The 17743-nt window shown below is 45.4% G+C and overlaps 1 protein-coding gene across 1 annotated transcript in view; it reads right to left on the bottom strand.

Annotated features, from left to right (window-relative positions):
- The window catches only part of NF1 (neurofibromin 1), a 306134-nt gene that overhangs the window by 168739 nt on the left and 119652 nt on the right, over positions 1 to 17743 (bottom strand). Inside the window, exon 36 of the mRNA XM_015421915.1 lies at positions 17087 to 17197. Within this exon, the coding sequence (XP_015277401.1) occupies positions 17087 to 17197 (111 nt within the window). The remainder of the gene's footprint in view (positions 1 to 17086; positions 17198 to 17743) is intronic.

Raw genomic sequence — 17743 nt, 5'->3', positions numbered from 1 at the left:
TGCAACAGCAAATTTTTGGGATGTCAAGAGAACTCAAGGATCCCAAGGCTTGTCCCCACCCAACGCAGCCCTGCACACAGCCCTGCCCCTTCAGCCAAGCAAGGATGGGAATAAACCGCCTCCAGGTCTGCAAGGTCAGGCGGAGAACTCTCTGAGAGCTCCAAAGTGCTAAAGCGATGGCTGATCCTCCGACAATGTGCCGAGAGGGCGAGAGGTGCCCCACCATGGATATATTGTGCAACACCACTGTGGTGTCAAGCAGAGAAGAGAAGTAACCACATCAGAGATGCCTCAAATAACTATGGGTGCCAGTGCCATGACTGTGTTTCATGTCTAGCTTTCAGCATTTGTGCCAAATTAGAGGAAAGAAGAGCAGTAGATGGATCAACAGGGGAGAGAGGTCTACATCCAAAACCTTCAAAGCCAAATGAGATGGCCTGGTCATAGAATCATAGAGATGGAAGGGACCTCCAGGGTCATCTAGTCCAACCCCCTGCACAATGCAGGGAATTCACAAATACCTCCCCCTCCACACCCCCAGTGACCCCTGCTCCATGCCCAGAAGATGACAAAAAACCTCCAAACTGGCCTGGAGAAAAATTGCTACGTCCTGACCCCAAAGTGGCGATCAGCATTTCCCTGGGCGTGTGAGAAAGGGCCACGAGAACTAAGCACTGAGGCAACCCTTCCTGCCCTCCCTTCTTGTGATCTGCCTAAGTTCGCAGAATCAGCGCTGCTGTCAGAGGGCCATCTGGCCTCTGTTTGAAAACCTCCAAAGGAGGAGAGCCCACCGCCTCCCAAGAGGAAGCCCATCCCACTGAAGAACCACTCTAACTGATCTGCACATCCAGCGCAGAAGCCACTGGGCCCTTTTAATTAGAGAGTTCAAGGGCTGCTTCACACATATTGAGACGTCCCCAGAGTGGTGTACAAAGAACAAACATTCAAAAGTTTAAAGAAACCATATGAGTGATTGTGCAAAAGACAGATAAAAGCCAAATAAGCAAGCACACAAAAGAAGTGAGCTTCACTTACCTTTGGAGAACAGGGAAGTCTTCAGCTGGTGCTCAGAGAGGACAGGGGAGGACCCTCTTGGCTGAGTCTAAAAGCAGCCCTTGAATTCTCTAATTAAGCAAGCCCTGAAAAGGATCCCTCTCCAGTCACCACCCGCCTCATCCATGAAGGGTGCTCCCTCCCCGATACAGTGGCCCAGGAGTCCTCTTCTCTGCAGAAGCAAAGCTCTACTACACCATGCTATTTAATATCTATATGAAGCCGCTGGGGTTGAGGTCATCAGGAGGTTTGGGCTGCGACATCACCAACCTGTAGAGGATACCCAGCTCTGCCTTTCTTTCCCACCTAGTTCCGAGGATGCTGCTGATATTCTGAACCGTTGCCTGGAGCCAGTATGGGCTGGATGAGGGTGAACAAGTTGATGCCTAATCCTGACAAGACAGAGATTATCTGGGTTAGTAGAAAGGCAGACCTAGTACTTGAGCTCTCTCCTGTCTTGGATGGGGGTTATGCTCCCCTTGAAAATCCAGGTTCGCAGCTTGGGAGTGCTGCTTGACACAGTGGTCACCTTAGAAAACCAGGTGGCTGTGACAGTTTGGAGTGCATTTGCCCAGCACTAGCTGGTGGGTCAGCTGCATCCATTCCTGGTTCAGTCAGATTTAGCAACAGTGAGCCATGCCTTAGTTATATCAAGGCTGGACTACTGCAATTTGTCCTACTTGGGGGTTCCCTTGAAGAGTGTTCAGAAGCTGCAGCTAGAACAGAATGCTGCAGCTAGACTGTTGGTTGGGCCAGCTATTGGGAGCATGTGACCTCCAAATACTACAGCAATTATACTGGCCCCCTCACTTTCAGTCTTTAGGAGGGAGTTGAATACTGTTTTACTTAGGACTGCTTTTGATTGATTTAGCTTTTATTATTGGTAGTCCTAATTGGAGTTTTAAAATTGTGACTCTTTATGGGTTTTATAATTGTTTGTTTTTATTGTGTTTGTATAATGTTTTATATTGGAAGCCACCTTGAGTTCTGCAAGGGAGAAAGGCAGTTAATAAATGTTTTAACTAAATAAATAAATTGGTCAGAGTAGTAGCAGGACATTTCTGTTGCTATGATGTATCCTGGACACTGGGGTGGTTTCATTTGTAAGCTGCTTTGGGAGGCCATCTAACTGGAAAGCAAAGCATGTATTTAAGTTCCTCCTCCCTCCTCCAGCAGCACTTTCCACCATCACTACCCCAGGGAAAAAAAGCTCATGGATAAGATCAGAAATTACAAGTATATCAAGTCAAAGAAAAGCTAGATTTGAGATTTGTTTGTAACCGTGTGGCCTCCCTTTATTCAGCTGTGGTAACTGCATAATCCACCAGCTATGATTAGCAAGAAGGCCTGGCATTCAGATATCCATTTCCACGGGTGCAAGAATTTTGGTCTGTAGAGTGTGACTTTCTTGGCTCTCCCCCCAGCCAGAAATGCAGGGGAGAATTCTGGCTGCCTTGTGGGAGAAGGCAGGCCAGAAACTTACACTGTGCCAGTAGAAATTCTCCCGCCCATGGAATCACTTGTCTGGATCCAAACAATATATGTTAAAAGTATATTTAAATAACAGCCACTTTGGTTATGAAGACAGATCACAATGGGTAGCTGTGTTAGTCTGTCTGTAGCTGTAGAAAAGAGCAAGAGTCCAGTAGCACCTTAAAGACTAACAAAATTTGTGGCAGGGGAGGAGCTTTCATGAGTCACCGCTCACCTCTTCAGGTATCTGAAGAAGTGAGCAGTGACTCACAAAAGCTCATACCCTGCCACAAATTTTCTTGGTTACAAAGGGTACTTGAATATAGTCTTAGATGTTATGATTTGTGATATCCTCTTATGTAATTTTTCTATTGTACATACATAAATAGTCTTTCCTTTTTGTTTGCTTTTTTTTTAATCCCCGGAGGGATATTTCTTATTATTTTTTTATAAGACTACAAAACTACAAAGAAAATATAAGGAAAGGGGATTACATCTAAGGATAAAGGATAGATAACCACACTACACTAAAAACCCAAGAGGAGGAGATCATATCCATGTTAATCTAAGTGTTATTAATAAAAGTGTTAGTACAACAATATACTTGTAGAGTTCTTGTTTGTCTCGGCTTCAATGTTAGTATGTTAGTTGTTGTGAGAGAACGTTCTGAGCATCTTCTTGTTATTTGCTTCAAAAGGCAATTTTCAGAGTCCTTCTGCCTTTACTTCGGTTTTCTGTCTCTGAAATCATATGTAACTTTCGTTGCCCCTGCACCCGTTTCTACAGCAGAGTCCTCTTCTGTTCCAGAGGTAGCAGAGTCATTTGATTTCGATTCTTCATCTTTGGATTCTTCCTCCAATCCCAACTGGCGTCTCAAAAATTCTTTGGCTTTGAAAATGGAGTCAATCTTTCCTCTTTTTTCATTGATTTTAAAGATGACACCCTCTGGGATCGCCCACCTGTATGAAATTCCATTGGTTTGAAGAAAAGAAATTAAGTCCTTATAGCTTTTCCTCTTTTGGCGAATTTCAAATGGAATGTCTTTTAAAGTTTTAATGTTTATATTCCCCATTTTCAGTGGAGTTGCTGAAGTCGCTTTTAAAATAGCATCTCTGGTCTGTCTTCTTGAGAATCTGACCACAATTTCTCCAGGCAGGCTATTTTTTTATATAATTGGAGTATGCCCTATAAGCACTCTCCATCTCTTTTACCAGTTCATCCGCTGTTGAGCCTATTGCTGGAGCAATGATCTCGCTGAGCAGCTTCCTCAGATCCTCCGTTTGCGATTCAGGAACTCTCTGGAATCTGAGAATCATATTGGCTTTTTCCATTTGTAGCTGTAACAAACGGTTTTCTTGGAAGTTTTGTTTTGCTTCAACTTCCCCCATTCTTTTCTTCATTTTCTTGTTTGTAGTGTCTATCTCTTTAATTCTCTCAGTCGTATGCTCCACCTTCTTCGCCTTTTCTGCCAGTTGTAGCTGCTGGGATGTGAAGTTTTGATTCAGCTAGGTCAGTTGCTGGTTAATACCATCGAGTTGCTCCATCACTGGCTTGAGCATATCCGCTAACATTTTCATGACATCTGCTTTCTCTTCCGGTTTAGGGCTCTGACTACCCGCCGGTTTCGCTTTAAACTTGCTTTGCAAGGTCGCCATTTTATACAATTGTTTACAATTCCAAACCGCTTCTCGCAGACTCGAAAAATCATCACCTCGATGTCAGCGCTCAAGTAAGTCCCTCAAAACAAAATCGCTGCTTGCTTCCCCCCCTGCCCCCTTCGCTACACTTATCTGTCTGTTCGCATAAGAGGCGTCCCTCTTTGCGCTCCACTTTTCCCACGGGGGGGGTTAGTTTGCTTTCAAAATATTCCATTTATTTTGAACTATCATTCATTGTCGGTCATTTCTCTGACCTCGCTCACAGTAAATGATATTCCGCTTGATCTCCAGCGCTTGTCTCAGTCGAATCAGCTTCTGCCTGAGGGCCACACAGCGGCAGGACCGTCAGGGCGGAGGGAAGCCTCAATTCTCCAGCATTTAGCCATCGAAGAGGCTGCCCCTCAAAAGCCCTGTGGCCTGGAGCCTTTCGCAAAGGCTCCGTGTCAGTGCTACTTGAGGTAGCACCCCTCCATGCCGCTGGTGTGCGAGTTGCTCCCCTGAGGTCTGGGGAGAACGACCGGCATCACTGATCCATAAACCGGAAGTCCTTTTTGTTTGCTGAAGTCATTTTGTATTTGTCTTTTCATACTTAAAAAAAAAAGATTCTAAAGAGAGACTTAGGACCTACACCATCCCTGGGCATAGGTTTTGAACAGAATTCAAGACGCTGATTGGAAGTTTCTGTGGCCACCCCACATTTATGGGACTCTTGGTGTTTGACTGAATTTCCAAAGCAGCGCAAAAGTATTGCCTGGAGCAATATTTTGCGGTCTGGATGAAGTGTCTGCATGGAGGGGGAGAGAAAGAGAACGCTTAATGTTTCTTATGTGGCCAGCATATAACTACCAGCCCTACTGGATGTAGCCAATGTACCTGTGGCACAAATGTCAACTGCACAAGCCAAAGCTCAGGAATCTGACAATCAACAAAAAGATAGAAGAAGAAGAAGAAGAAGAAGAAGAAGAAGAAGAAGAAGAAGAAGAAGAAGAAGAAGAAGAAGAGGAGGAGGAAGAAGAAGAGGAAGAGGAGGAAGAAGAAGAAGAGGAAGAAGAGGAGGAGGAGGAGGAGGAGGAGGAGGAGGAGGAGGAGGAGGAGGAGGAAATTGGATTTATACCCTGCCTTTCACTACCCAAAGGAGTCTCAGAGCAGTTTACAATCTCCTTTCCCTTCCCCTCCCCACAACAGACACCCTGTGAGGTAGGTGGGGCTGAGAGAGCTCTCTCAAGGACTGCTCTTGAGAGAACAGCTCCGAAAGAACTTACGACTGACCCGAGGGATCAAAGAGGAGCTTCCGGTACGGTGCGACGACAGGCAGACGCTCGGTTTGCTCCGAGCAGCCCGATTCACTGTCGCTCTTTTGCGAGGCTCCCAGGGGTCCGGGAGACTTCGCCCACCCCTCCCGGAGAGAGGGTTGGAGTAGGGGGCGTCTTTCTGCCCCCCCCCCGTAACTGGCAATGCGGGGGAGGTGACCAGAACTGCCCCGAAACGGGAACGACAGAAGGAGAAGAACATGGCCGCCATGCTCTCTTCAGACGCTGCCATCCGGACTTTTTAACTTTAAATTATTTTTTGGGGGAAACAAAGTGATACATCACATGGAAAAAGAAATTGTTGACTGAACTTGAGTACTATACCCCTTTATACGGCCAGAAAAAATTGTTGGGGGAACAGAGATTGAAGAGACTGAAGAGGGGTAAGGATTTATTTTTGCTCGTCCGTTGCTGAAAGTAACTTTATCCTTCAGAAGTTGTACAGCCTGTATAATAGGAAGCTTAGGAGTGCTGGAGTGCTTGAGTTAAGAGTGAAGAAAATGGAGGAGGAGGAGACCAGTGAGGAAATGGATGAGGACACTAAAATCTCTGACCTTACATGGGAACAGTTTCAAAACCTTCTGATTAAAGAGATGAAACAAGCATTTAAAGCAGCCTGCGAAAATGTGATGAGAAAGTCACAGAGCTTACCCCTTGAAGGGAAAGATAAGAATGAAACAACGCAAGAATGAAACAACGCAAGAAACGCGAAGAAGGGGGGAAGAACAGGAACGAGAGCAGGAGCAGGAGAGAGAGACTTACGACACTCAGATGGTGCTGACAACTGTGGAGATACAAAAAGTAGACCCTCACAAATGTGTGCTGAAGACGCAAAGAAAACTGAAACTGAAATCAGGAGTAAGTAGAAAATGCTTCTCAAAACTTTCTTGGAGAGGGAAAAAGATACCAACACAAAAGATTAAAGAGAGCTCTAAAGACAACATTTAAACAACTGAGGAAAAAGTTAAAGGATGGTGCAAGAGACTTTTTGGAAAAGAAATGGCAAGAGTACAAGGACTTACGGCACCTAGAAGAGGATGGGGAAAACCGAGGGGGGGGAAAGCTGGAATACAGGATTATTGTGTTGGTTGTTATTATTAGTGATAAATTAAAAATTACCGGTCGTCTTTTATCTGGAATAGCTGGCTGCAAGGTACAAAGTAGTGGTGTTGGGAGGGAAGAAGTGATTTGCAAGAAAATAATTTATTTTGCCCAAATTGCCTAATACTAAATTAATTGAAGTAGAATCTACTGTTGGTAAAACTAGAAGGAGTTATAGTTATGATTAAATTGTTTGATACTTAGTTAATTATAGTTGGTGTTTACATATATGTTTGGGATTAAATGGAAACTGCAGAAATGTTAAAATCCAAGAAGTATAGAGGAGGTGTTATTTGTAGGTTTTTGTGATTTAGGGTTATTGTTTTTCTTTATTTCTCTTTACTTGTGATCAGTAAAAATATAATTTATCCTGTTTTAGTTGTTATGTTATAAACTAATTGAAATGGAATTTCTGACTGATAAAAATGAGTCATAATTGCTGGCTATCTTGGTATTTGTAAATTAACTGAAATGGAACTTTTGTTGGCAAAAATAGAATGAATTTAAGATCAAATTACTTGCTACCTTGGTATATTAATCATTGTTGATGGTGTTATATAGGTCCGTGACTAAATGAAATTATAGAAAGGTAAAAACCCAAGAAATATAGGTGGCAAGGCAATAAATTTCAGGTTTTCTAGTTTGTCTGTTTTTTTTCTTCTCTGTATTGTGATATGGTTGTACTGCATGTGGAAGATAATTTATAATAGGTAAACTGTTACAAGTAGGTTACTGTAATTTAGGGCTTTGTTTATTTTGACAATTTAGTTATATATAGTGAGGGAAGAGTAAATAAATGTAGGTAACAGTATGTTGTTAAAACGTTAAAGTTTAATGGGTGTTGGAGGATTTTTGGTAAAACCTATGATACCATAGAGTAGAACTATTTAAACGATGTGATCTGATTGGTGAAGCCTCAGGAATATACAATTTTGTTATACAATTAAAATGAAGGATGACTAGTGATTGAACAGAGACGACGAGTAAAAGGTAGTTGTGAATAATAGGTTTTTGTGTCATGCAATGATGATAGTTGGTTAAGGGTAGAGAAAATATGTGAAGGATGTAGAAATAACCAATTGGTCAAAGCAATGTGATGTATTGAGGGGGAAAAAGGGGGGAAAATTGCTGTTTGTTGGTGTGGGTGTTTGTCTATTATGCATAAAACCCAATTTTTTTTTTTTAAAAAAAAAGAACTTATGACTGACCCAAGGTCACACCAGGAGCTCTATGTGGAGAAGTGGGGAATCAAACCCGGTTCTCCTGGATTAAAGTCCGTGCTCCTAACCACTACGCCAAACTGGCTCTCCAACACCAAACTAGCTCTCTCTCTAACATCAACTTCACACATGTGCCGATTGCTGCAGGAGTTGTGTGACATATGAATACCACACAAGTGTACCTGTGGCTAAGAGACCTGATTAGGTCATGTTCTATAAAAACAGAGGTGTGGGGAACACCCATGTGGAGCAGGAGCAGCAGCAGCATATTAATCCTTTGCTGTAGCGGAACACCAATGTTCTCCCCACAGCAAATGGAACATGTGGAGCTGCCATAGACCATACTTGTCCTCTACTGGACAAGACTGGAGGTCCAGTAAGTTTGGAAATGAAGCAGCACAGATTCACATAATATTCAGAGGGGTCCCACCAACACAAGGATTGTCTGTGGTAGATACAAATCTCTGACAAAATTCAAAGTGTCAGAAAATTATGGGCATAATGACACCAGGTTTGGCAGTCTTCTGTTCATACCTGTTATCTGTGTAAGAACAGGTTACCTAAGGATCAATAAGAGGTGGTCATAAGATCTCCTGTCCCATGCATTCTACATAATGTTTTCAAAGAAGGTAGCAACAAACACATTCAAGAGCCACAAGACTCACTTCATACAAGCTGCCTTCATTAATTTAACAGGGTCAACTTTTTTCTGTGACAGTCTGAGGACATTTGCCTACAATTCAAACCTAAGTTTTAGGGCTGCAAACAGTTTATTTGATTGGTTAGATGAAATCAGTTAAGCAGCTTTTTGATCTGCTAAAGGTGAGCTCAGTTCATGGAGCCCCAAATTTTAAACATACTCATAAAAACTGCGGGGTGGGGGGGGGAGGCTTCATTTGACACGACAGGCTGTTTCCAGCAGGGCCTGTGCAGAATGAAAAGCCAAAAAGCCGTGCACGCAAGCTACATTACACCTCTGATGGACTATGCTCTTGGCTTCTTGGGTGCCATCTTGGAAGAGGCGCCCTTTCCCGCGTGGGAGAGAAAAAGCAGGGATGACCCTTCGGAGACGGTGGTGCTGGCCACAACACCTGAAGTGTAACCAAAGCCAGAGTCACTCTGACGGCTGGGGAGACCTGGGCTCAAGAGCCCACAGCCATGAAGCTTAATGTGTGACTCTTGCTCTAACCTACTTGCAGGGCGGTTGTGAAAATCCATCTTTCTGCTAGGATCTCCATGCACTGACCGGCCTCCAGCCTCTCCAACCTACATGAGCAAGGCCTCCAGCTGGCCAAAGCAGGTCTCTTGGGATCAAACTGAATGAGGCACTGGGAGATCCAGCCATAAACTCACAAACTCAGGGAGAGGGGGGTATGGAGAGGTTGTGTGTGTGTGGGGGGGAGGATTAATCCCCCCCACTGCAGTCCTTGCATGCCAAACCACCTCTTAGAGCTGGTGTTTTCCTCACTGGGAAAAATGGAAGCTGTATCTTCTCCCAATACAGCAAATACAGCCCCAGAGGGCAGGGACACTGGAGGTGGGGAAAGCAGCGTAATACATTGTTCTCCCCCTGTCTCATTTTTCCCTCATGACAACCACCCTGTGAGGTAAGTTGGGGTGTGGCAGAAGCTTGCTGGTGACCATGGGCCAGAGTGGGAGTTCCAACCTACTCGTCAGCCCCTGCACCACACTGGTTTGTTGACTGAGATACTGGTGTGGTGGGATGGCTCAAAAAGCCCCTCCCCACACTCATGGTCCTGGCCCAAATTGGACCCTTTTGAGCTCAAAATATACTGGAAGCCTTGGGGACACAGAATGGCTGACATATTGTGTAGTTAGACCTTCAGGCCCCTGTGGCTGTTTATCCACAGAACAAGCTCAAAAGGCAAACTCTCCTTCACATTGGCCCTTGGTTAGAAGAACTCAAGGAATCCTGGTTCTTTCCTTTCTTGACACAGGGAAGTTCTCTACAATGAGATTTCAGAAACTGTTGCTCTACTCAGTGTCCTGTATATGATCAACAATGTGATCTGCTAGCAGGTCTTCAGCTGCTTTAGGATTTGCGTAGCAAGAAATGAAAACGAAACAACTCATCTGACCATAGACCACAGTTCAGGCTAGTTTGACCATGAGTATTACACTGAATAGGAGACAAGAGATACCTTAGTAACGAATGCACTCAAAAAATAATCAGAGGTTTTTTCCTCCTCGAGGTGAAACCACAAAGATCAGGTTTCATAATGTACTGCCCTACCCATGGTAGAGGTAGGATTAGTGCATGATTGTGCCTTTTAAAAAGAGCAGGCCATTCCAGGAAAAGAGACCTCTTGAATAGAACATGTAGCATACCTGGGAAACAAAGACGCACGCTGCTTGCTAACAATCCCTTGGGTTTTCTAAACCCTACTGGAATCCCTTGGGGAGTCATGAATGTGCCCCCCCCTCCACCGGAACAATCCACTGCCACAAACTGGGGATCCCTCTGGCGGGAGCAGAGCATGTGCAAGGAAGAGCTGAGAGCTTCCTGAGCTCTCTTCTCCTCACTGGCGACAGATCTGCACTGGCTGCCCACCTACTTCTGTGCACAATTACCTGCAAGGCCTAAATGGCTGGGGTCAGATTCCCCTTCCATACCACCCAGCCTCCCAGAGAAGGTACTCCCTCATAGAATCACAGAGCTGCAAGGGTATCTAGTCCAACCCCCTGCACAATGCAGGAAATTCACAAATACCTCCCCCGCACACACACACCCAGTGACTCCCCTGGCTCCATGCCCAGAAGATGACAAAAAATCTCCAGCATCTCCAGCCAAGCTGGCCTGGAGAACAATTGCTTCCTGACCCCAAAGTGGCAATCAGCATTTCCCTGGCCGTGTCCAAAAGGGCCACAAGAACTAAGCACTGAGGCAACCCTTCCTGCCCTCCCTCTCATGACCTGCCTAAGCTCTCTGTGTCCCTGCCTGCTGAGGAGAGGTGGGTGGCAACCAGAGACACGGCCTTATCAGTGGTGGCACCTCACTCCTTCTCTTTAAGGCTCACCTGGGACTTGTGTTGCCCTCTTTCAGGCACTAGGCCAAAATATTTGCTTACCCCGGCTTTTAAGGCTGTTAAATATCTTATGCTCTGGGTAGATATTTTAATGCAAGTGTTTTAACCGTTTATCAATTTTCAAGCTATTTTTATGCTGTTTTATGGCGCTTCTCATGCTTTACTCCGTCAGCCACCTTGAGCAGGTTCTCTGGAGAGGTGGTACAGAAATTTTTCCAAATAAATAAGTAAAATAAAAAATTCTCCCTTAGAATCATAGAGTTGGAAGGGACCTCCAGGGTCATCTAGTCCAACCCCCTGCACAATGCAGGAAATTCACAACTACCCCCCCACACCCCCAGTGACCGCTGCTCCACGCCCGTTAAACCAGCCACATATTTCAGGAATTGTCAGAGGTCATTTCGGGGGGGAACGCAGTTCCACCGGGTGAGGTGCAGGGGGGCGGGGCACATGACGAAGCCCCGCCCCCTGCTTCCGGCCGTCCCGCTTCCAGCCCTCATTCAGCCAGGAGGCGGCAGGAGAAGAGGGAGGGTAAGTTGCTTCATCCCCGCCTCTCCCCACCCCTGCCTGCCTGGGGCCAGGGAGGGCCTTCGTGGGGCTTCCTCGCACTCCCGCCGGCCTTGCAGGTCCACCGCCGGGCCCCTGATGTCAGGGTGTGTGGCATATGCTAATGAGTTATGCTAATGAGTTCCCCTAGCTCTTTTTCTATGAAATGACCCCTGGGAATTGTGCTTCATGTCACTCACTGTTTTCCAAGGTGATTAGCCTTTTATATTTTCTGAACATATTAAAAGTTGCTCTACAGTCTTATATTAAGTGAAAACACAGTTGGATCCACACTTGGGGCCTCTAAAGATCTCTCAGAATGTTTCCTCCTCAGATTTGGAGATCGATGCTCTGCCTTTTCTTTTAGGGCGTGGACTCTGGAAAGGATTCAGGAAAGAGAATGTTGATTTTCTCCCTCTCTTACTTCCTTGATGGATGCAGGGGGGAAAGTGTTCCACATATGCATTCGTTGCCTTGGAAAAAAGCAACAAGCAGACGTCTGCATGCCACGGGAGCCAATCACGGCTGAGGTCTGTGACTGTGTTACCTTCCTGAAATGCTATATAAATGGCAGGAATGGGCAGGTGAACTAAAAACCAGCACCCCCGTGGGACTTCCCAGTGGCTCCTGCATTTCAGTTGCATCGTAAGAATTTGAAGCCGCTCGCAGGTATGGAATGACAAATTAATTGAATATGTGTGAAAATGGAAATTAATAGAGGAGAACAATGAGGTATACATCTCCAAACAGATATTCTGAGCTTGGGGAAAAGATGCACACACTGGGGGAAACTTCTAAAATAATTCATTATTTTATTTTCGGACAGCAAGACAATTGGAGGGGAGGGCTGGGAATGAAACTCAACCTTTAGTAACCTGTAAGGCCAGAATCACAGATCCATGTGATGTTTAACAGAGAAGCAGATAGTTTCTGCAGAGGTTTATATGTATGAGCTTGCAAATGTTCCTAGCCCCTATGATTAAATGCAAAAACTGGGGCAGCATCTTACTGATTAGTGAGGTAAGCTGAGGTATGACAGTGGGCAATGCGGATGGATTCTGAGGCACCTGTCCTGAGCAGGTGACCGTCTGGAATTACTCTGAAACCACTCAGCACTAAATCTGAAACCAACCCAGTAACGTTTTAGCGGGATGTGCGGAGCCAGGGCTTTTCCGAGTTATGGCAGAGAAGCTTCTCAGATCTTTTCATGGCTCTCGCCGCTATGCTTTCTGCAAATCCATCATTAGCCCTCTGAGCCCCAAACCGAGAATACGGGACTTCTCCCACAGACACACAAACAAACAGCCAGCCAGGTGAGCCAAAAGCAAGCCAGCGCCTGTTTGTCAGCTCGACTCCTGGAATAAGCAGTCCCGTCACCCACAGAACCGGGAAATCCTTAAAACAAAATTCAAACCTTTTACTACAGGTCTGGGCTTCAGAACAACACAGTAACCCTAATTTCAAAATATTAACATTTTATATGCTTTTTGTTGATTTTAGTGTGTGGGACAGAGGCGCTACTTTCGTTTTCATGACCTCTCAACACCTCTGAGATTCGGAAACCTTCACTTTATCACTACTACTAACGTATAATAACCCTTTCAGTGTTTCAAGCATTTTACGTATATTTATGGTGGTCCTTCCAACACCCCTCTAGGGAAGGCCAATATTATTTCCCCCATAGCACTGAGGGAAGGGTGGGAGCAGAGAGTGAGCTGCATGCCTAACACCACGGAGGGAACGGTGCCAAGCGGGTCCACGCACAAGTCTCATTTAAATCAAAGGGACTTTCTCCCAGGAAAGTGTCCTTAGGATAGCAGCCCTAATGGGTTTGGAGCCAAGATGAGATGCGAACAAACCGTCTCTCGGATCACAGCACATTCTCTCAGCCACTATGCTCCAATCTGTAGAAGTGAAGTAACTAGGGTGCAACACAGAAAGTCTTTGGTATAAATTAGGTCACAGAGGAGGCATGTTCCTCTCCCAAGCACACATCTGATACCAACAGCAATAAACTTGCGAAATATGCACAATGTAATGTTTTTGGTTATTTTTTTATTCAATTTAGGAGTCTCAAATAGCTCGATTAGCGCTTGCGACCCGAAGCACAGTTCCTGGGGACTATGCCCTGCCAAACTCACTGGGACTTCCTTCAGGGGAAACGTAGAAAATTTCAGAGCAGGCCGGATGGAACAGGCCGGGAGCCCACCCAGCACAGCCTCCCGTGTCCTCCACCGCCCACCAGGAGGCCTGGAAAGCCTGCAAGCAGCCCTCCCTTCCGGCTTCCTCAGAGCAACTGCCCCTCAGGCAGGCCACCTCTAAGCTCAGAGGTGACACTCAGCTGGCCAATGGCTATCTACAGGATGGCACAGAGGCCACGGGCTTAAAAAAGGGGACCACAGCCATTCCTGGAGAAGGCCAACCAATTCACAAATTTGTCTTGTCTCCTTTAAAAGCCCTCTAAATTGAGTTGCCGTTGTTACCTATCTGGAGCGCCACAAGATAACTGTGTAAAGAAGCACTTCATTTTCTCTGCTCTAAACCTACTGCCCATTTATTTCACTGGCCAGTCCCCAAGCTCTAATACTCCGGGGGGGGGCCTCTCTGCCCATTTACTCTAGGGTAGGTCATAAGGAAAGCAAGTTCACCCAAAAGAGGGCATCTAATAACCATATTCACTGTTCACAAATACAGAATGAAGACGCTGCTCAGCAGGGTTTGGCCTATCCTGGTGGCTGTCATGTTGTATGGACCTCATTTGGTTTTATCAGAAACCACCGCTTCGAGCATGAATACCACCACCTCCCACGGCAATGTTCCTGTGACAGCAATCCCACCCCTCTTCAGTTTTGTATCTCTGTATTTGTTCTATGTCTGTGAATGTAACTTTTAAAAAAAACAAAAAATTGATCACTCAGATTCCAGAATGGAATTTTCCTGAATGAGCTTCCATCAAAGGCACTGTGTTTTGCTAATCTGTGCATGCTTTCTTATATTTTCTTTTCATTTTGTGGTGTTACCATTTCTCAAGAGTCCACAAGGGACATGTGAATGTTTTTGTTAATCAGGATATAGATGGAAACTCAGCTTTCATTTTGCAATGTGATAAGCATCAAACCAATTGTCGATGTTAAAAAGGAGTGTCCGTAATCCTCAGGGTATGTATGCAACGTCAGCTTTTGTTTTGCAGAGCAATACATGACAATGTTAAAAAAGGGAGTACCTGCTGCACTCTGAAAGGTGGTCAAGGAAGAGTCTGAATTAAATAGGTCTGTGAAGTAAAATGAAAGTAATGAAGCTGTTGAAGAAAATGCAAGAAATGTATGTAGAAATCTGGGCTACTCAACAGAAGACAACCTAAAGACAACAAGGGACTCAGATATTAATATCCAAATTCCTGAAAGCAATAGAGGGACAGCCTAGGAAGCAATGTGAATGTGCCTCAGTTTAAAATGAAATTTGCTTTATGGTTCTTAATAAAGAATGCAATTGCAGCACGTTTCTCTCGCTAGGATTGTTTGGAGAAGCCCCTGTCAGACGACCCGCACTCATATTTTCAGTAGAGCCACCAGTTTGCCAAACCTAAGGAAAGAGGTCAGCCTCTTAAGCAGGGGGCCACAAATGCGCTCACTCATTCACCCCTAACAAGCAATTTTTGGCAAGATCCACCAGCCCCCTGAAAAAGAGCCAGGGGGCGGGATCTTGTGATCTCGCCTCGAAGAGGTTCAGGAGGCAAGAGGCCATCTTGCTGCTTTCCAGGGTCAGCGCAAGTGCGGGAGACGGAAGAGCCCCCTCCCTCCCTCCCTCCCAATTGCATGCAACACACTGCGCTACTTTCTCCCCTTCTCCCCCCACCTCCCAAGCCAAGCCTCAGATGTTCAGAGTGCCACCACAATCAAATCTCACCTCCAGAACTAGCGGCAAGCACAAAGTACGCCCAAAAGTTAACTGAGCTCTGTTCTTAGGCAACGGATTAACTCTACTAAGTACAAGTCGCCCCAGGGCTGGCGTCCCGTCCCAGCAAGCCACAACAACCCCCCAGTCAGAGCGACCCGGCCAGGTATCCACCTGCAGTCCAGCACGCTGTGGCTACTGGGCAGGGCTGCTCTTTGGCCAGCTAGACTGAAAGGTACAGCAAACACATCACCTTGGTTCAAATAGCCCTTTGTTAAACGTGGCCTAGCAACCCTGGCCACCTTCCAGCCACTGAGCATGGCTGTGTTTTCAAAGCCACTCCCTTTCCGAAGGCTCCAGAGCCCGAACCCTCCAACAAAACTAATTCCGTTTCAGTTCCTTATACAGAGAACTGCCATTTGAAAGACTTCTGACAGGGTTCCCACCAAATCTCTGTCCTGACTCCTCCTTTCCACCAGTTCTTTAATTTCCCCTATTTGTATTCTCTTCCTTTCCACCAGTTCTTTAATTTCCCCTATTTGTATTCTCCTCCTTTCCACCAGTTCTTTAATTTCCCCTATTTGTATTCTCAAAATGGTTTCCCTTTCGACTATCCGAACAACTGAGCTCATGAAAACTCCTATTGACTATAAGGTGCCACTGGAGTTCTGCTTTATTTCCCCTGGTGACAAGTCCCGATCCTGGGCACTTGGGTTCACGGACTTCTGCCTGAACCTTCACCATTCTTATCTTTTTGATACCTAAATTAGAGCACACGTGACCCATAGGACAAAGAAAGAAAAGGCCACGCAGCTAAATTGGACGGGGATGGCATGAAAGATCTCTGCACACCGCTGCTGAGTAAGCCACACCCCTTCCTAGATTAGAGTTGTGCACATGCGTGAGACTCAGAAGAAAGGCATCCCTGCCACATCTCCCAGTTGACAGCATGGCTCCGTTTAACAGGCAGGCTGTGCTCCTGCCTTCATAGACTATCTGGCAGCATCTCCACAGGGCCAAACCAATGGGTGATCAACGGACCAGTTTCTCAAATCTATCATGGTCAGTTCACCTAAAATGAACAACCTGAAATCCATGCCTAAAATGGGACATGTGGACGCCAGAAGACAGAGACTAAGCAGAAAAGGCACCAAGATCAACTACACTCCCATGAATCTATCGAAAGCATTTAAAAATACACGTATTGAGGTTACGAAGCTTTGTACTCCACAATGGCAATATAACAACATACAATTTTCCCAGAAAAGATGAAACACGAATGTAGCATAATATATTTATTCAGCCCATAAACCTCTCCTTAATCAAATATTGTCACAGCTTTGCCATCTTTCTAGCCCCACAATGTACAGCACTGCTACAAAAAAAAAAATTCCCCGCAGCAATCAATCCGAGCTGTTTCTCTCTCTGGGTGGATACATATTATGCCTCTACATAAAACCGAAGCCCAACCTTCTGGGCACACCGCAGGGTCACTCCTTGCCTGTGTGGGGCCTGTGCTGCTAACCCACAGAAGAAGACCTCTGTCAGCACAGAGCCCTTGCGTAGGTAAAGGAGCAGCAGCAGTACGGCAAAAACCTCTGTCCTACATGAGCTCTTTTAAAGCTCAGGTTCACATCAGAAATGCACAACGACATTTCAGCACGCATTACACATTTTGTAACATTTATCAAATACAAAGAAAAACAGATGTATTTGCCCCATAGGTCGATTTCATTACTTTTAACAGTAAATATTCTAGAGTATGGGAAAAGAAGTCGTCTTACCGCCTAGCAATGTAGTAGAACACAGGATTCCCAGCTTTGGATGTCCCAGCCTGGTAGAAAATATTTAAAGTCTTCAGTGCCTTGAACTCTTCTTTTTCATGTACCTGGTGCCTGAAGGTGCAAGCATAAGATGATAAAGACAATGTGGTATAATACTCCACACATTCCACAGGATTCCAGGCAATTATAGGCCTCAGAAGTGCACAAACGAATCAGGGGCTTTTCTCTGTCTTTGGTAGTCTTGGTTACAAAGGCTCAAAGGAATAACCAGAATGCCATTCTCAAGTGGCTGGCCCCCAAGCTAATTCCAAAAGCTACACAATGGCACCCACAAACGTATCTCGGGGGGGGGGAGGGGGAGACTCCTTGGGAATGCCAAAAAATGACTGTATCCAGGGTTAACCTGCCCACTAGGCAAACCTAGGTCATTGTCTATGGCAAAGATTTCAAAGGGCACCAAAAAGGCAAAAGGAACCTCCTCTACTGGTCTGAAGGGAAGCTTGGTGTGAACTGGCTTCTAGAATCTCTGCATCTATTAACTCTCGTCTTCTCTATCAGCCATGTTGGAATATGGAGGCTTCTGAAAGGCTTATCTATTTTTATATTGTTCATTTTTAATGCCCAGCAAGTAAGTGGTTCTAGACTTCTCACTTTTCT

Source organism: Gekko japonicus, unplaced genomic scaffold (genome assembly GCF_001447785.1).
Source record: "Gekko japonicus isolate JY-2015 unplaced genomic scaffold, Gekko_japonicus_V1.1 scaffold43, whole genome shotgun sequence".
NCBI classification, from domain to species: domain Eukaryota; kingdom Metazoa; phylum Chordata; class Lepidosauria; order Squamata; family Gekkonidae; genus Gekko; species Gekko japonicus.
Note: the sequence above shows the minus strand (reverse complement) of the source record. Positions and strands in the feature narration are given on the sequence as shown.